General features: G+C 44.8%; 3 protein-coding genes across 7 annotated transcripts in view; 1 reads left to right on the top strand and 2 right to left on the bottom strand.

Moving 5' to 3' along the window:
• LOC138311157 (pro-epidermal growth factor-like) overlaps positions 1-8914 on the top strand; it is a 48599-nt gene extending 39685 nt beyond the window's left edge. For all 5 annotated transcript variants that reach the window (XM_069252623.1, XM_069252622.1, XM_069252624.1 and 2 more), the window contains 3 exons: positions 272-404; positions 2515-2618; positions 8778-8914. The gene's annotated coding sequence lies outside the window, so the exon portion shown is untranslated. The remainder of the gene's footprint in view (positions 1-271; positions 405-2514; positions 2619-8777) is intronic.
• Positions 1-20627, bottom strand: part of LOC138311140 (low-density lipoprotein receptor-related protein 2-like) — a 374749-nt gene that overhangs the window by 121655 nt on the left and 232467 nt on the right. The window lies entirely within an intron of this gene.
• LOC138311153 (tripartite motif-containing protein 2-like) lies at positions 6201-8150 on the bottom strand. Its single transcript, XM_069252617.1, has 2 exons — positions 8034-8150; positions 6201-7834 (listed from the first exon to the last, which is right to left on the bottom strand). Exon 2 carries the CDS (start codon positions 7802-7804, stop codon positions 6308-6310), a length of 1497 nt encoding a protein of 498 aa, XP_069108718.1. The 5' UTR covers positions 7805-7834; positions 8034-8150; the 3' UTR covers positions 6201-6307.

The following is a 20627-nucleotide window of genomic DNA, read 5'->3' on the forward strand; positions in this document are numbered from 1 at the left end:
CCAAAACTAAAGGTTCAACTGAAAATTACAACTATAAATTTTCCTTTAGTAGTTATTGTTTCATTACAATTCTTTACAAACCAAATATATATATCTGACAAATATCTTTATGTAAGTAAATGATATTTTGTACATAGAAGTAATTTGAGGCTTGCTATGTTGTGTCTCAATAAAAACCAGTCTGATAGAACAATCTATAAACTGTGATATGTTTTGATTGTCTCAGTGTAAAACCAATTCTATATACTGTGATATATTTTATTTGCCTCAGTGAAAAACCAATGTTTCTGACGATGACAGTGAGAAGTGTAGCCATCTTTGTTTGCTGAAACCTGACGGAGCTGCTTGTGCTTGTCCTGACCGCTCACAGTTTATCATTGACTCTACGACACAGTGTGATGCAGGTGAGAAACATGTTAAGACTTTTATCTTACAGCGTGGGAATCATCCAAACCGTCCCCAATCTAAATGTTCCTGTCTGAATATTTCATATTAAGACATTTATCTTACAGCGTGGGAATCATCCAAACCGTCCCCATCTAAATGTTCCTGTCTGAATATTTCATTTTAAGACTTTTATCTTACAGCGTGGGAATCATCCAAACCGTCCCCATCTAAATGTTCCTGTCTGAATATTTCATATTAAGACATTTATCTTACAGCGTGGGAATCATCCAAACCGTCCCCATCTAAATGTTCCTGTCTGAATATTTCATAATAAGACATTTATCTTACAGCATTGGAATCATCCAAACCGTCTCCATCTAAATGTTCCTATCTGAATATTTCATGTTAAGACTTTTATCTTACAGCGTGGGAATCATCCAAACCGTCCCCATCTAAATGTTCGGCTGGATATTCCATATTAAGACATTTATCTTACAGCTTGGGAATCATCCAAACCGTCCCCATCTAAATGTTCCTGTCTGAATATTTTATATTAAGACTTTTATCTTACAGCGTGGGAATCATCCAAACCGTCCCCATCTAAATGTTCCTGTCTGAATTTGTGTAAGAAGTGTGCAAGTGTATAAGAGTTACTTCCCTTTACTTACAAATTATATGTTTATTTGCTATACACATATAAAATTTCCTTTCAAAGTATTACTTACATTGTATCTATATGTGTTTTGTAAGAAGTGTGCAAGTGAATAAGAGTTCCCTTTACTTAATAAATCGATTACATTTCGATCATTTCAATTATGTATAACTGTAAAGAAAATTAACATGTGTTTATATTTTATATTAGAGTCTGGAGACAGTACGTAGGCTAGCTGTTTGACGTTTGTCGCGGACTGACATCACAATATGACTGGACCCATATGTTTACACTAGGTAACACATGTATACAGTATAACTTGTCTAAACCGGATGTGAACGGGACCAATATATTTGTTCGGTTTATACAGGTGTCCGGTTTATAGAGGATAGAACCTTATCACAATATGTTCACATGGAAATCATCAGAAGATTTTTTTTATTACAGCACAAACATTAATTCTCACTTATGTACATGGTAGAATGCAGAATTCCATCCTACGTTTTCTTGGTTTCTGAGGTGTACATGTACGATCCATTTCACTCGGTGTGATACATCCAAATGAACTCTCAGAAGTTATGTGTATCTTTATTGTTAGAATTGACCGTGAAAAGTATTCACAAATACAATGTAAATGTAACAAAACCTTTGAATGAAAAGTGAAAAGTTTCACTATCTAACCCTTCGTATACCGGTACAGTAAAATCCCCTTAGGCGCCTCATGATCAGTCCCATGTTGTGAAAACATTGCTGCCGGTTTACCCAAGTTAATTTTACAAAGAAAGGTATAGTAACATTACCTAGACAGCTCCGGTTTTCAGAGTAGGCAGGTTACGGATTATGCAGGTTTTGGGTACTATAGTTTATTAAGAAATTTGCCGGGACCAAACAAATTAATCGGTATAGACAAGTTTCCGGTTTATACAGGGTCCGGTTTAGACAAATTATACTGTATATTTATATTAGAGTCTGGAGACAGTAGGCTAGCTGTTTGAAGTTTGCCGCGGACTGACGTCACAATATGGCTGGACCCATATGTTTACACTAGGTAACACATGTATATATTTATATTAGAGTCTGGAGACAGTAGGCTAGCTGTTTGAAGTTTGCCGCGGACTGACGTCACAATATGGCTGGACCCATATGTTTACACTAGGTAACACATGTATATATTTATATTAGAGTCTGGAGACAGTAGGCTAGCTGTTTGAAGTTTGCCGCGGACTGACGTCACAATATGGCTTATTTATACACTGTATATATTTATATTAGAATCTGAAGACAGAATCCAGTTAGAGTTCTGTCTGTGTTCAATAATGTAGGAAGAATTGTCATGACATGTCCTTGAATGACCTTGATTATTTAAACCTAATTAATTACATAACTCCTTCTATTTGTTTTCACATTCACTTATCAGCTACTTAATATATTTAGTCTTTAGTCTTTTATTGATTCATACATTTGTTCTGTTTCAGCTGGCTTTCATAATTGTACCTTTTGGGCCACAAAGGGGAGTTAACTTCTTTTATGAAAATATCCGACACAGTTGCCTCTTCATAAATGACCTGAGTATTAATTGGTGAGTATAAGTCGGTTTTCTCTATATTTTATTTGAGTTGTCTCCCTTACACTGTAGGTCTCTGGTGAAGGGCTCATTTATCAGTCAGATGATTTAGATTTAGAGATAAAGTAATGCTATCAACAGCCAGATCATATAACTGACTTAATTACATTAATATTTGAGTATCAGATAAGTTTTTCCCCTCTTTTTTCCTAGTAATGGGGTCCATCTGCTCCTGATCTGTTTAGTCCTGGGTCTGCCTGGTCATGGTCCATCTGATCCCGGTCCATCTGGTCCTGTGTCTATTTGTTTCTTTGTCCGTCTGGTCCTTGTTCCGTCTGATCCTGGTCCATCTGGTCCTTGGTCCGTCTGATCCTGGTCTATCCTATCCTGGTCCATCTGGTCCTGGGTGTCTGATCATGGTTCATCTTATCCTGGTCCATCTGGTCCTGGGTCCGTCTGGTCCTGGTCCATCTTATCCTGGTCCATCTGGTCCTGGGGCCATCTGGTCCTGGGTTGTCTGGTCCTGGGTCGTCTGGTCCTGGTCCATCTGCATGGTCCTGGTTCCATCTGGTCCTCGGTCCATCTGGTCCTGTCTTTAGGAATACCGTATTCGACCCAATAAGCGCCCATGTCCCTATAAGCACCCCTCATCCTTTTTGAGGCCTCGATTTCAATTGTCCAGTCTTAAATAAAGACCAAAACTACACAAAACTGTATAGATTTGCAATAATTTTGTCTTATCAGCATCTTTTCATTTTGTTTTCTTCAAATTTTTAACCGCCCTGGGCGCTTATTGGGTCGAATACGGTACTTTGATTCATAATTTGTAAGTAAATCAAAAGATAACCAAAGATCAGTCAGAATTTATATTCTGATTATAATTTTTATTATGTATTACACAATTTCTCAAAGATAGTAGCTATAGACATTTATATACAATGTATCCTGTCTCTGTATCATGAACTGTTACTGTTGGCAATTATTTACATTTATAATTGAAAATTCATTCCGATATTTTAGAAGTAAACACTAAAAAATTGGAAAATAAAAATGGCGATTATGACTGAAGGTTTGTTTACATTATAGTGATCCAATGGATTAAATCATTGTCTAAATAAATAAATAATGTAAAGATACACTGTAAGTATTAAACTGTCTTGTGTGCATTATTCCTGTAAAGCTCTGGCATCTATATAGACCATAGATTTCATAAAAAGATAGTTTAATGCTTAAATATCCGAGAGATCCAAATGTAAACTAAAAAATATGGCGGAGGAGATGCTTAATTTGGTTACATAGAAATGTACAATGTGGATTACTAAGTAAAATAGGATAAATTATGGTAAATAATGGGAAAAGGTAGTGAACTGGTACTCCCTGTGTTTATATCTTGGAAACAATAATCACAAGTTACTAAAGCCTTAAAGCTCAATGTTTTGATTCACTGGTATTACAGAATGAATAACACATATTCCAGGGTAATAAAATCATTAATACCTTTGTATGAACAATGTATTCAAGTTATAAATGGGGCGAAACTTTTGACATGTTATTTTTTCTTCAGTAATCTATTATAGAAAACCAGATTTCATGAATTAAGCTGTGAAAATCATTTGAATGGACAAACAAACATGTATGATGCTTTGTAAACATTAGTTACACCACTGAATTTATCCACTGTAAAATCTAGCTGTTATGTCTTATGTATGTTTAGATGGAAATATACATGTAGAAATCACTTTATGGTAGAAGTTTTATCACAGCTATCACACCCTGCTGTACTGTAGTAGTTTTATCACAGCTATCACACCCTACTGTACTGTAGTAGTTTTATCACAGCTATCACACCCTGCTGTACTGTAGTAGTTTTATCACAGCTATCACACCCTGCTGTACTGTAGTAGTTATATCACAGCTATCACACCCTGCTGTACTGTAGTAGTTTTATCACAGCTATCACACCCTGCTGTACTGTAGTAGTTTTATCACAGCTATCACACCCTGCTGTACTGTAGTAGTTTTATCACAGCTATCACACCCTGCTGTACTGTAGTAGTTTTATCACAGCTATCACACCCTGCTGTACTGTAGTAGTTTTATCACAGCTATCACACCCTGCTGTACTGTAGTAGTTTTATCACAGCTATCACACCCTGCTGTACTGTAGTAGTTTTATCACAGCTATCACACCCTGCTGTACTGTAGTAGTTTTATCACAGCTATCACACCCTGCTGTACTGTAGTAGTTTTATCACAGCTATCACACCCTGCTGTACTGTAGTAGTTTTATCACAGCTATCACACCCTGCTGTACTGTAGTAGTTTTATCACAGCTATCACACCCTGCTGTACTGTAGTAGTTTTATCACAGCTATCACACCCTGCTGTACTGTAGTAGTTTTATCACAGCTATCACACCCTGCTGTACTGTAGTAGTTATATCACAGCTATCACACCCTGCTGTACTGTAGTAGTTTTATCACAGCTATCACACCCTGCTGTACTGTAGTAGTTTTATCACAGCTATCACACCCTGCTGTACTGTAGTAGTTTTATCACAGCTATCACACCCTGCTGTACTGTAGTAGTTTTATCACAGCTATCACACCCTGCTGTACTGTATAGTTTTATCACAGCTATCACACCCTGCTGTACTGTAGTAGTTTTATCACAGCTATCACCCGCTGTACTGTAGTAGTTTTATCACAGCTATCACACCCTGCTGTACTGTAGTAGTTTTATCACAGCTATCACACCCTGCTGTACTGTAGTAGTTTTATCACAGCTATCACACCCTGCTGTACTGTAGTAGTTTTATCACAGCTATCACACCCTGCTGTACTGTTAGTAGTTTTATCACAGCTATCACACCCTGCTGTACTGTAGTAGTTTTATCACAGCTATCACACCCTGCTGTACTGTAGTAGTTTTATCACAGCTATCACACCCTGCTGTACTGTAGTAGTTTTATCACAGCTATCACACCCTGCTGTACTGTAGTAGTTTTATCACAGCTATCACACCCTGCTGTACTGTAGAAGTTTTATCACAGCTATCACACCCTGCTGTACTGTAGTAGTTTTATCACAGCTATCACACCCTGCTGTACTGTAGTAGTTTTATCACAGCTATCACACCCTGCTGTACTGTAGTAGTTTTATCACATGGCTATCACACCCTGCTGTACTGTAGTAGTTTTATCACAGCTATCACACCCTGCTGTACTGTAGTAGTTTTATCACAGCTATCACACCCTGCTGTACTGTAGTAGTTTTATCACAGCTATCACACCCTGCTGTACTGTAGTAGTTTTATCACAGCTATCACACCCTGCTGTACTGTAGTAGTTTTATCACAGCTATCACACCCTGCTGTACTGTAGTAGTTTTATCACAGCTATCACACCCTGCTGTACTGTAGTAGTTTTATCACAGCTATCACACCCTGCTGTACTGTAGCAGTTTTATCACAGCTATCACAACCTGCTGTACTGTAGTAGTTTGTTATCACTGCTATCACACCCTGCTGTACTGTAGTAATTTTATCACAGCTATCACAACCTGCTGTACTGTAGTAGTTTTATCACAGCTATCACCACCTGCTGTACTGTAGTAGTTGTATCACATCTTGTAGTACTGTAACATCTTTATTACATTAAACACATTGTTTACCCACAGTAAATCATCTCTACCCACACCTACACCTCATACCCAGTCTCTGTCTGTGTGTAGGATCCTGAGTACTTTACCATCTTTACTCAGTAGGACAACATTTTTATTGTTTTCATCCCCTATGATGAGGCTCCCCTGACTATCATACACTATACCACAGGGGTTAAATGGTTCACCTCCTGTTTGTGGTGATTGTTTACATGTACTGGGGATGTCACCTCTGTATACAAACAGTTGCTGGAAGTCAGTATCCATGACAACAACATGTTTGTTTCCATCACCACCATCATCTTCATCACTGTGATCAATCACTGCGACATTGTTAGTGACAGGACACTCTGTGATCCTGTATGGTGTACACACTAATGGTTTCCCAGTCCCTGCTGCCATTGTAGTGAGTACCATCTGACCTTGTGTGGTATATTTGGAGACGTTTCCTGACATGCCCACAATGACATGGTTCTTTGCTGTAATACATATACATTTAGGACGTGTTTTAGTTGTGAATTGTTGAGTTAACTGTCCTGATACCAGCTCCAGGATGTTGTTTTGTTTATCACAGGCCCACAATCTGTGTGTTGTTGGTGATAGACTGATGTCATTGATCACAGCCTTGTGTGTGACCTTCTGTATCACTGTGCCCTTCCTGTCCAGGAGAGTTAATGTGTCACTGTAGTCACTGGTCCAGGCCTGGTCATCAGTGGTAGGACATATAGAAGTAATGCCACATGGAGACTTCCACTCCTCCACCACCTTGGTCTCTGTCAGTAGTGTTTTCCTGGCCACTGCTTTCTTACCTTTATCCTCTGACTGTTGTTGTGATGAGGGTTGTTGCTGACCCTCTGCTAATGATACTGACCATTTCTGGTCAGTGGATGTATGACTTTGGCCTGATGTTGTGACCTTTCCTAAGGCTTGTACCAGGTGACCTTTAGGAGTATTGTTTGGAGTGAAGTTGACTGTATCTAAAGTAGGTTTGACAGGGATATGTATTCGGGAATCTATTTCGCATTTTGTGTCGTATATTTCTATGTGTGAGCCCTGCTGAAGTGTTGTCTTACATTTCTGTATTTGGTGTTTAAGTTGTTTGTTCAACATTTCAAGTTCTTGTTTGTATTTTTGTATGAGTTTGATGTTGTCATCTTTTAAGTTTTGATAAAGTGAGAGTGTCTCTTCTCTAAGTTTGTCAAGGTCTTGTTTTATTTTTTCCGTTTGCATCTTCAGTTCATGTGATAATTCATCAAATATGCTGTCGTTGTCTTTGAGGAGTGTATCAGTAGATGTGATGTATTTCCCAATCTGTACCAGATCATTTTGTTCTGTTCTGTCAATAAAGTTTCTGATGTCTTGTTTCTTCTGAGGAGTGACTTCACTAAGCTCACACATTGGATGAATTTTGTGAATGGTGGAAATGCATTTAGGACAAATTGGTTCTTGACATTTTTCACAATACAAATCTAGTTGTCTCCCCTTGTGATGGTTACAGGTTGTCTGTCCTTCCGTACGAACTGGTATGTTTGCTGTTGCCATTGTGATTAAGATTGAATGTCTGTTGAATTTCTGAAAATTGAATATATTGAAACAGTATAATGTTTTGATTGAATTTCTGAAAATTATATACATGAATCAGTGCAATGTTTTGCATTTTCAATTGAATAAGAGTTCTGTTTGATCTGAATTGCTCTATGTCCTGTTCAGTTCTATGTATGAATAAAGATTTTAAATATTGACCTCAATCAAAGTACAAGAAAATAATTACCTGATAATCACTGCATTCACTGATGACACACACAGGGTACCTGGGATTAAATCAAGTTGGTCTTCCCCGAATCTAAATGATATTCAATGTTGTTCAAATTTCTCTTCCTCTGAAATTCACAGCCAATCTGAAATTTACTTCTGTCTCCTAATTATATGTGTCCACACAGAATAACACAATCCTTGTGTCCACGTCTACCCAGATAAAATGTCTGTCTAATGAGGCCAGATGATATCGGATGTTACTCCCTTATCTGGTTCGACAGTTGTACACTCGTAAAACAAACATAGATTGTGTAGTAGGTCAATTTTGATCATGTTTGCTAGGCGTGATATATATATTACTAAAACTAAATGTGTCCGCCATTTATAAAATGTTCATTTAAACAACTTATTGTCGATAACCGAAAGATCCAGGGTACTGATATTTGGCCTTCATCCATCTTGGATGTTGATACTTAAAGTTTGTTACCACTATTTCTCAGAAAGAACTTTCATATGTCAGTTTTTCCTTGGTTACTTGTTGTGCATATTATATTTTGTGAGGAATAGGGGAAAAACATGGCCGATTGGCAGCCATTTTTGACAATTGAAGTTTGCTACAATTATTTCCCCGACAAATACTGAAGGGAACTTTCTCATTAATATTACATCTATTTGACTGATAAAGATTTATCAATACATGATGGACATCAAGATCCCTCTGTGAGCTCATGTAATTATTTATTATTTTGATGATCCTCAGGTACCGCCAGCCCCTGTCAGATCTACAATGGAGGCTGTGCCCACAGCTGTCACCCAGCTCCCGACGGTAAGGCGGAGTGTCAGTGTAGTGACATCGGTCTGACGTTAGGAGAGGACGGCAAGTCGTGTGTGCCACTCAACCACACCTGTGGCACCGAGAACTTTGTGTGTGTCTCAGCCGCTGTCTCAGTCATCACTGGTTGTGTGACTCAGACGAGGATTGTAAAAATGGGTCAGACGAAAACCCGAACATGACGTGTGGTACATAATTGAAGTTATCATGACCGATTATTTTTCTGGGCCAGGGTTGTGTCAATACATGGTCATGCACTGTTTCAATGACTTGTGGAAGTATTTTGTAATTGTTTGGTGTTTGGTAAAAATCAAGATTGTAATTTTTTTTATTATTTTAATACTTGATTAATCAGGTTCCTTGTAAGTTACCAGTAAAAAAATATAGCAGTGTCATTATATAACATTACTTTTCAGCCCATTGGGCCTCTTCAAATTCTCAAAATTAAGCAATTTCCCCCTTTCGGTGATTTTCAATACCCAATTATATAATCCTAAATGATTGTAAAATTCAATGTCAATTGTGACAGATTATAGTATTGCAACACTTGCATAAAAACCTTCACTTGGCTATTTACACTCATTGGACCTTTCGAAATTATCAAAATCCAGTATTTGGCTCCTTTAAATGATTGTCCACACCCATAACAACAAATATAATCCAAAATGATTGTAGAAATCAATGTCAGTTGTGACAGATAACAGTTTTTTAACACGTACACCAAAACCTTAACATGGAATTTCTAACGCCGACGCCGGAGTGATTCTATAACCCCCCCCCCCCCCCCCTCTCTCTCTCTTCGAAAAAAACATAAACAATAACCGAATACTTTTTTTTCTGCATAAAAAAGTATCCTGATACAATATTTTTTACACACTTACCAAAACATACCCCCTTGCATAAAATGTAACCCCCACCTACTGAAAATGTAGCCCCCACCTACTGAAAATGTAACCCGGGCCCCACCTACTGAAAATGTAACCCCCACCTACTGAAAATGTAACCCCCACCTACTGAAAATGTAACCCCCACCTACTGAAAATGTAACCCCCACCTACTGAAAATGTTCATGTTCAATATCTTTTGTCTCAAAATGGTTGAATTTAGTTAGAGCAGAACTGAGGGCCGCAGTTACCAGTGTCTGTGACCCAAACAGAGAAATCACCACCCCGGGGCAAAATAGTCTTTTACTTATTTTGTCGATTTCAACAAGTTTGGGTTAGAGAAAATCATTTGAGGGACCGCGGTAGCCGAGTGGTTTAGATGTCCCGACATATTACCACAAGTCCTCCACCTCTGTGTTGCGAGTTCAAATTCCGTGTGGGGCAGTTGCCAGGTAGTGACCGATGGTCCGTGGTTTTTCTCTGGGTACTCCGACTTTCATCCACCAACAAACGTGACACGTCCTTAAATGACCCTGGCTGTCAATAGGATGTTAAACTAATAAAATCAACAATTAAATCATTTGACACATATACACTGACCATTACATCACTTAATATATCACTGTCCTACCCCAGAGGCAAGAAGGGGGGGAGGGTTACTTTTAATTCAATCTTCGTTGTTAGTGAATCAGTCTGAAATTGATAGAAACTATGTAAGTGACCTTAAAAGCTCCCAAAATACACAAAACTTAATCGTACATGAAAATGAGTTTATGTTTTAGTATTTATCAGTTTACAAATCTTCTATATAATAAAAAATGACAGCTTTGTAAAGATCTTTTGATGCATTCATACTCTTACTGCTAAACATATTGGATAGACAGTAATACAGTCAACGATCACAAACCTTGTGTAGGTGAGTTATACAGTCAACGATACCAAATCCTGTGAAGGTGAGTTATACAGTCAACAATACCAAATCCTGTGTAGGTGAGTTATACAGTCAACAATCCCAAATTCTGTGTAGGTGAGTTATACAGTCAATGATCACAAATCCTGTGAAGGTGAGTTATACAGTCAATGATCACAAATCCTGTGTAGGTGAGTTATACAGTCAACGATACCAAATCCTGTGAAGGTGAGTTATACAGTCAATGATCACAAATCCTGTGAAGGTGAGTTATACAGTCAATGATCACAAATCCTGTGAAGGTGAGTTATACAGTCAATGATCACAAATCCTGTGAAGGTGAGTTATACAGTCAATGATCACAAATCCTGTGAAGGTGAGTTATACAGTCAATGATACCAAATCCTGTGTAGGTGAGTTATACAGTCAATGATCACAAATCCTGTGAAGGTGAGTTATACAGTCACTGATACCAAATCCTGTGAAGGTGAGTTATACAGTCAATGATACCAAATCCTGTGAAGGTGAGTTATACAGTCAATGATCACAAATCCTGTGAAGGTGAGTTATACAGTCAACGATACCAAATCCTGTGAAGGTGAGTTATACAGTCAACAATTACAAATCCTGTGAAGGTGAGTTATACAGTCAATAATACTAAATCCTGTGAAGGTGAGTTATACAGTCAATGATACCAAATCCTGTGAAGGTGAGTCATGGGGTCAACATTACCAAATCTCTGTAGAAATATGTGTAAATAACAAAACCAAGGGGTGTTGAAGCTTGATTTTCCTCCTCAAGTGAACTATGATACAGGGGTTAGGGGAAATATGACACAGGGGCTAGGTGAAAATGACACAAGGGATGGCGCAAATATGATACAGGGACTGGGAGAAATATACAGAGGCTGGGGGAAATGTGATACAGGGGCTAAGCTAATATAACACAGGGGTTAGGGGAAATATGACACAGGGGCCAGGGGAAAATGACACAGGGACTGGGGGTAATATGATACAGGGGTTAGGGGAAATATGACACAGAGGCTAGGGGAAATATGACACAGGGGCTAGGTGAAAATGACACAGGGGATGGCGGAAATATGATACAGGGACTGGGGGAAATATACAGGGGCTGGGAGAAATGTGATACAGGGGCTAAGCTAATATGACACAGGGGTTAGAAGAAATATCATACAGGGGCTAGGTGAAATATGACACTGAGACTAGGGGTAATATGACACAGGGGCTAGGAGAACTGTGATACAGCGGCTATGAGAATTATGACACAGGGGCTAGGGGAAATATGACACAGGGGCTAGGGGTAATATGACACAGGGACTAGGGGTAATATGACACAGGGACTTGGGAAAATATGACACATATGCTAGGGCAAATGTGACACAGGGACTAGGGGAAATATGACACATGAGCTATGGGTAATATGACACAGGGGCTAGGGAAAATATGATACAGCTAGGATCTAAAGGAATTATGACACAGGGGCTTGGGTGCTGACAGGTGGAGGTCGGATAGATTGAGAGGAGTCTATAGACAAATAACAGGATGTGTATTTCAATAAAGTTTTGTATCAAGTATCTCAGAATCCGCTTGCTATGCTGAGATTACGGATTATTGTTAACTTAAAAATAGGTATTATCTCTTTCCATGTATCTACTTCTTATATTTATTATTTGATTGATATGTATATCCATATATAACTCTATATATTTGTTTTTAAATATCGAAGAAACACAGTTTAACAAAGCATGACAATTTATTGACTCGTGCCCTATCCGGGCCCCGAACTCACGATCTACGGCACCCAATTGTGTAGCCAAACATACTTGCGCCTTCTACCACTGTGCCACATCCACGTCCCCAAAAAAGGAGGTTTTTATGACGAAGTGATAGTCGGTTCGAATTATGTTGACATGATCACTGTGGAAATTATTTGCTTTTTAATATGTACATTTATCAGCTACTTCCATTCATTAATTTTTATTCATTTATTCATTCATTTATTCTGTTTCAGCCGTGCTTTCTTTTTGTACCTTTTGAGCCGACACATATCGTACAGCCTTGTTTCCAACATGGAGACACCATGAAGGGGAGTTAACTCCTTTCATGAAAATATCAGACACAGTTAATTGCCTCTCAATAAAATTTATCAGTCAGATGATTTAGAGTTAGAGATGAATTTTGTTATGTTTTTATTTGAGTTGTCTCCCTTACACTCACTGTATGTACGTATGTCTCTGGTGATTTAGATTTAGAGGTAAAGTTTGTAATGCTATCAAGGCCATATCATGTGGTTTTCAACAATATAGTTTACATTAATATTTGAGTGTTACATATGTCTTGCTCTATTTTTAGGTCATCTGACCCTGATGACCTATAGTCATCATGCCCTGTCCGTCGGTAAACTTTTCATTCAAACGACTTCTTCTCAGTAACCGTCAGGCCCAGAGTACTCATATTTGCCTGTTGCATGCTGTGATGAAGGCCTACTAAAGGTGTGGAAATGGATAACCTTATATTAAATTATTTTCTAGGTCACAGGGGTCAAATAGGCTAATTAAAATTCTTTGAATGACTTTTTCTAACTAACCAAAAGGTCCAGGGTACTCATATTTGGCCTGTGGCATGCTGTGATAAAGGTTTACCAAAGTTGTTGAAATGAATGATCTTGACCTTCTTTCAAGATCAGGGGTCAATTAGGCTAATATCTTTTAAGTACTTCTTTAAACTAGCCGAAAGGCCCAGGGTATTCATCTTTAGCCAGTAGCAAGCTCAGGGATGAAGGGCTTCCAAGTTTGTTCAAATGATGAACATTGGCCTTCATTCAATGACCATGCTGTATTGTGCCAATAGTCATATGACTGTTAAGGCCCATGGGCCTCTTGTTATTTCATTCTATTTAAATTAGAATTTAATAAAAAAAAAATAAAAAAAATATTTAAATACAAATAAAACCTGGTGAGCAATACACACCCACTTGAGTCTTGACCTCTTGACAAAGTTTCTTTATTTACTGATTTAACATTATTCAATTCAATATGTATCAATAATTTTTCATATTCATTTGTAGAAAAGACGGCGAAGCCACCATCCCAGGCTCACTCTAAGAAGAGAGCATATATTGATATGATGGTAAATAATCTTTTCACTTAATTCTATTATAAACTCCACACACTATAAAGCAAGTAAAAATAATATGTATACATATATTTATAATATAGTTTTCTGTATGAAGGACAATAGAGCATACAAATTAAATGTGTATTTTACTGTTAGTTGTATTATTTAATTAACTTGAATACATTGTTTATGTTATGGTGATATAACATAAAAATCTGAACGTACTCTAAATTAACCATGACAAAATTTATTTCATAACCCGATGAAGTTAAAAATAGTCACATCAGCGCTTATAATTGATTTTTTTTAGACTACTTGATAATATAAAATACGTTTAAAAGTACGATTCCAGTGATTTTGCAATGAATTATTTTTTCATAACGCCTGGTCTTCGCACCATTCTCAGAGTTTTTCTTCTTATACTATGAAGAAAAATAATCAGCCAATCAGAAAGTCAGATGTAGTATAAAAAAACAAATAAAAAATAATTATGATGAGAGTACACTCACATTTTTATGTGTTATATCTCCATAACATGAAAAATTATTCAAATTAATCCTTATAATTTAATTTAATAAATATAATGTCTTCAAAATTCCAAATTTATTTTGGAACCCTTTTTTCTATTTAATCATTACGACAGCCTTATCTCAGCCAATCAGAAGCAACGTTACAAACGGCGATGCCATTTTTTCCTTTAAGGGCTGATAAAGTAATTTCTAAGCCAATGAAAATGCTCCTTTCAAGCAAAATTGAATTATATTGCAATAAGGAATTATTTCACAATCACAGAAAAGTTAGGAATTAGTATCATAATTTATTTGATTTGATATAAAAGTGGAAGTTAAGCTTGGACTCAAATTCCAAGATGCTAAAACATGATGTGTTCTAAATTGTAATGTTTAATATATATATAAGGAAAATACTGATGTATTATATTACGTACGTGTTTCAGGTCAGTAAATCTGATGATGATGATGATGATGGTGATCATGATCATGAGATAAATGCCACGTCAGAGTTAATTTTCATATGGTATTATTTATTTTCCCATTGACATTGTTATGAAATACCACTCCCTGCAGGGACATTATCAAATCAAAATTGATAACAAAATCAAAGTACTGTCTTATCATACTTGACAAAATATATAACTAATTCTATACCTTAAATGGTATTAAGCTGCATCTGAGAATAAAAGCTCATATTATTTAAATTACAGGTAAACAGCCAAGGGCATCCCATTGTTGCTCTGAAGCAGCCTAGGAGAATCACACCATTGCAGGCACCCCTAGCCCTAGCCATTCTACCCCGGCACCCCTAGCCCAGCCATTCTACCCCAGGCACCCCTAGCCCCAGCTATTCTACCCCAGGCACCCCTAGCCCCAGCCATTCTACCCCTGGCACCCCTAGCCCCAGCCATTCTACCCCAGGCACCCCTAGCCCCAGCCATTCTACCCAAGGCACCCCTAGCCCCAGTCATTCTACCCCCGGCACCCCTAGCCCCAGCCATTCTACCCCAGCACCCCTAGCCCAGCCATTCTACCCAAGGCACCCCTAGCCCCAGCCATTCAACCCATGCAGGCACCCATAGCCCCAGCCATTCTACTCCAGGCACCCCTAGCCCCAGCCATTCTACCCCGGCACCCCTAGCCCAGCCATTCTACCCAAGGCACCCCTAGCCCCAGCCATTCAACCCCAGGCACCCCTAGCCCCAGCCATTCTACCCCTGGCACCCCTAGCCCCAGCCATTCTACCCCTGGCACCCCTAGCCCCAGCCATTCTACCCCAGGCACCCCTAGCCCCAGCCATTCTACCCCAGGCACCCCTAGCTCCAGCCATTCTACCCCAGGCACCCCTAGCCCCAGTCATTCTACCCCCGGTACCCCTAGCCCCAGCCATTCTACCCCAGGCACCCCTAGCCCCCAACCATTCTACCCCCGGCACCCCTAGCCCCAGCCATTCTACCCCTAGCCCCAGCCATTCTACCCAAGGCACCCCTAGCCCCAGACATTCTACCACATGCACTCCTAGCCCCAGCCATTCTACCCCAGGCACCCCTAGCCCCAGCCATTCTACCCCAGGCACCCCTAGCCCCAGCCATTCTACCCCAGGCACCCCTAGCCCCAGCCATTCTACCCCGGCACCCCTAGCTCAGCCATTCTACCCCAGGCACCCCTAGCCCCAGCTATTCTACCCCAGGCACCCCTAGCCCCAGCTATTCTACCCCAGGCACCCATAGCCCCCAACCATTCTACCCCAGGCACCCCTAGCCCCAGCCATTCTACCCCTAGCCCCAGCCATTCTACCCCATGCACCCCTAGCCCCAGACATTCTACCACAGGCACTCCTAGCCCCAGCCATTCTACCCCAGGCACCCCTAGCCCCAGCCATTCTACCCCAGGCACCCCTAGCCCCAGCCATTCTACCCCAGGCACCCCTAGCCCAGCCATTCTACCCCAGGCACCCCTAGCCCCAGCTATTCTACCCCAGTTACCCCTAGCCCCAGCCATTCTACCCCAGGCACCCCTAGCCCCAGCCATTCTACCCCAGGCACCCCTAGCCCCAGTCATTCTACCCCCGGCACCCCTAGCCCCAGCAATTCTACCCCGGCACCCCTAGCCCAGCCATTCTACCCCAGGCACCCCAAGCCCCAGCCATTCTACCCCTGGAACCCCTAGCCCCAGCCATTCTACCCCAGGCACCCCTAGCCCCAGCCATTCTACCCCAGGCACCCCTAGCACCAGCCATTCTACCCCAGGCACCCCTAGCACCAGCCATTCTACCCCTACCCCCAGCCATTCTACCCCAGGCACCCCTAGCCCCCAGTCATTCTACCCCCGGCACCCCTAGCCCCAGCCATTCTACCCCAGGCACCCCTAGCCCCAGCCATTCTACCCCAGGCACCCCTAGCCCCAGCCATTCTACCCCAGGCACCCCTAGCCCCCAGTCATTCTACCCCCGGCACCCCTAGCCCCAGCCATTCTACCCCTGGCACCCCTAGCCCCAGCCATTCTACCCCAGGCACCCCAAGCCCCAGCCATTCTACCCCAGGCACCCCTAGCCCCAGCAATTCTACCCCGGCACCCCTAGCCCAGCCATTCTACCCCAGGCACCCCTAGCCCCAGCTATTCTACCCCAGGCACCCCTAGCCCCAGCCATTCTACCCCTGGAACCCCTAGCCCCAGCCATTCTACCCCAGGCACCCCTAGCCCCAGACATTCTACCCCAGGCACCCCTAGCCCCAGCCATTCTACCCCAGGCACCCCTAGCCCCAACCATTCTACCCCTACCCTCAGCCATTCTACCCCAGGCACCCCTAGCCCCCAGTCATTCTACCCCCGGCACCCCTAGCCCCAGCCATTCTACCCCTGGCACCCCTAGCCCCAGCCATTCTACCCCAGGCACCCCTAGCCCCAGCCATTCTACCCCAGGCACCCCTAGCCCCCAGTCATTCTACCCCCGGCACCCCTAGCCCCAGCCATTCTACCCCTGGCACCCCTAGCCCCAGCCATTCTACCCCAGGCACCCCTAGCCCCAGCCATTCTACCCCAGGCACCCCTAGCCCCAGCAATTCTACCTCGGCACCCCTAGCCCAGCCATTCTACCCCAGGCACCCCTAGCCCCAGCTATTCTACCCCAGGCACCCCTAGCCCCAGCCATTCTACCCCTGGAACCCCTAGCCCCAGCCATTCTACCCCAGGCACCCCTAGCCCCAGACATTCTACCCCAGGCACCCCTAGCCCCAGCCATTCTACCCCAGGCACCCCTAGCCCCAACCATTCTACCCCTACCCTCAGCCATTCTACCCCAGCCACCCCTAGCCCCCAGTCATTCTACCCCGGCACCCCTAGCCCCAGCCATTCTACCCCTGGCACCCCTAGCCCCAGCCATTCTACCCCAGGCACCCCTAGCCCCAGCCATTCTACCCCAGGCACCCCTAGCCCCAGCCATTCTACCCCAGGCACCCCTAGCCCCAGCCATTCTACCCCCGGCACCCCTAGCCCCAGCCATTCTACCCCAGGCACCCCTAGCCCCAGTCATTCTACCCCCGGCACCCCTAGCCCAAGCCATTCTACCCTGGCACCCCTAGCCCAGCCATTCTACCCCAGGCACCCCTAGCCCCAGCCATTCTACCCCAGACACCCCTAGCCCCAGCCATTCTACCCCTGGCACCCCTAGCCCCAGCCATTCTACCCCTGGCACCCCTAGCCCCAGCCATTCTACCCCAGGCACCCCTAGCCCCAGCCATTCTACCCCAGGCACCCCTAGCCCAAGCCATTCTACCCCAGGCACCCCTAGCCCCAGTCATTCTACCCCCGGTACCCCTAGCCCCAGCCATTCTAACCCAGGCACCCCTAGCCCCCAACCATTCTACCCCCGGCACCCCTAGCCCCAGCCATTCTACCCCTAGCCCCAGCCATTCTACCCCAGGCACCCCTAGCCCCAGACATTCTACCACATACACTCCTAGCCCCAGCCATTCTACCCCAGGTACCCCTTGCCCCAGCCATTCTACCCCAGGCACCCCTAGCCCCAGCCATTCTACCCCAGGCACCCCTAGCCCCAGCCATTCTACCCCGGCACCCCTAGCCCAGCCATTCTACCCCAGGCACCCCTAGCCCCAGCTATTCTACCCCAGGCACCCCTAGCCCCAGCCATTCTACCCCAGGCACCCCTAGCCCCCAACCATTCTACCCCCGGCACCCCTAGCCCCAGCCATTCTCCCCCTAGCCCCAGCCATTCTACCCCAGGCACCCCTAGCCCCAGACATTCTACCCCCGGCACCCCTAGCCCCAGCCATTCTACCCCCGGCACCCCTAGCCCCAGCCATTCTACCCCTAGCCCCAGCCATTCTACCCCAGGCACCCCTAGCCCCCAGTCATTCTACCCCCGGCACCCCTAGCCCCAGCCATTCTACCCCTGGCACCCCTAGCCCCAGCCATTCTACCCCAGGCACCCCAAGCCCCAGCCATTCTACCCCAGGCACCCCTAGCCCCAGCAATTCTACCCCGGCACCCCTAGCCCAGCCATTCTACCCCAGGCACCCCTAGCCCCAGCTATTCTACCCCAGGCACCCCTAGCCCCAGCCATTCTACCCCTGGAACCCCTAGCCCCAGCCATTCTACCCCAGGCACCCCTAGCCCCAGACATTCTACCCCAGGCACCCCTAGCCCCAGCCATTCTACCCCAGGCACCCCTAGCCCCAACCATTCTACCCCTACCCTCAGCCATTCTACCCCAGGCACCCCTAGCCCCCAGTCATTCTACCCCCGGCACCCCTAGCCCCAGCCATTCTACCCCTGGCACCCCTAGCCCCAGCCATTCTACCCCAGGCACCCCTAGACCCAGCCATTCTACCCCAGGCACCCCTAGCCCCCAGTCATTCTACCCCCGGCACCCCTAGCCCCAGCCATTCTACCCCTGGCACCCCTAGCCCCAGCCATTCTACCCCAGGCACCCCTAGCCCCAGCCATTCTACCCCAGGCACCCCTAGCCCCAGCAATTCTACCTCGGCACCCCTAGCCCAGCCATTCTACCCCAGGCACCCCTAGCCCCAGCTATTCTACCCCAGGCACCCCTAGCCCCAGCCATTCTACCCCTGGAACCCCTAGCCCCAGCCATTCTACCCCAGGCACCCCTAGCCCCAGACATTCTACCCCAGGCACCCCTAGCCCCAGCCATTCTACCCCAGGCACCCCTAGCCCCAACCATTCTACCCCTACCCTCAGCCATTCTACCCCAGCCACCCCTAGCCCCCAGTCATTCTACCCCCGGCACCCCTAGCCCCAGCCATTCTACCCCTGGCACCCCTAGCCCCAGCCATTCTACCCCAGGCACCCCTAGCCCCAGCCATTCTACCCCAGGCACCCCTAGCCCCAGCCATTCTACCCCAGGCACCCCTAGCCCCAGTCATTCTACCCCCGGCACCCCTAGCCCCAGCCATTCTACCCCAGGCACCCCTAGCCCCAGTCATTCTACCCCCGGCACCCCTAGCCCAAGCCATTCTACCCTGGCACCCCTAGCCCAGCCATTCTACCCCAGGCACCCCTAGCCCCAGCCATTCTACCCCAGACACCCCTAGCCCCAGCCATTCTACCCCTGGCACCCCTAGCCCCAGCCATTCTACCCCTGGCACCCCTAGCCCCAGCCATTCTACCCCAGGCACCCCTAGCCCCAGCCATTCTACCCCAGGCACCCCTAGCCCAAGCCATTCTACCCCAGGCACCCCTAGCCCCAGTCATTCTACCCCCGGTACCCCTAGCCCCAGCCATTCTACCCCAGGCACCCCTAGCCCCCAACCATTCTACCCCCGGCACCCCTAGCCCCAGCCATTCTACCCCTAGCCCCAGCCATTCTACCCCAGGCACCCCTAGCCCCAGACATTCTACCACATACACTCCTAGCCCCAGCCATTCTACCCCAGGTACCCCTTGCCCCAGCCATTCTACCCCAGGCACCCCTAGCCCCAGCCATTCTACCCCAGGCACCCCTAGCCCCAGCCATTCTACCCCGGCACCCCTAGCCCAGCCATTCTACCCCAGGCACCCCTAGCCCCAGCTATTCTACCCCAGGCACCCCTAGCCCCAGCCATTCTACCCCAGGCACCCCTAGCCCCCAACCATTCTACCCCCGGCACCCCTAGCCCCAGCCATTCTACCCCTAGCCCCAGCCATTCTACCCCAGGCACCCCTAGCCCCAGACATTCTACCACAGGCACTCCTAGCCCCAGCCATTCTACCCCAGGCACCCCTAGCCCCAGCCATTCTACCCCAGGCACCCCAAGCCCCAGCCATTCTACCCCAGGCACCCCTAGCCCAGCCATTCTACCCCAGGCACCCCTAGC

Source organism: Argopecten irradians, chromosome 16 (assembly GCF_041381155.1).
Source record: "Argopecten irradians isolate NY chromosome 16, Ai_NY, whole genome shotgun sequence".
In the NCBI taxonomy this organism is placed as follows: Eukaryota; Metazoa; Mollusca; class Bivalvia; order Pectinida; family Pectinidae; genus Argopecten; species Argopecten irradians.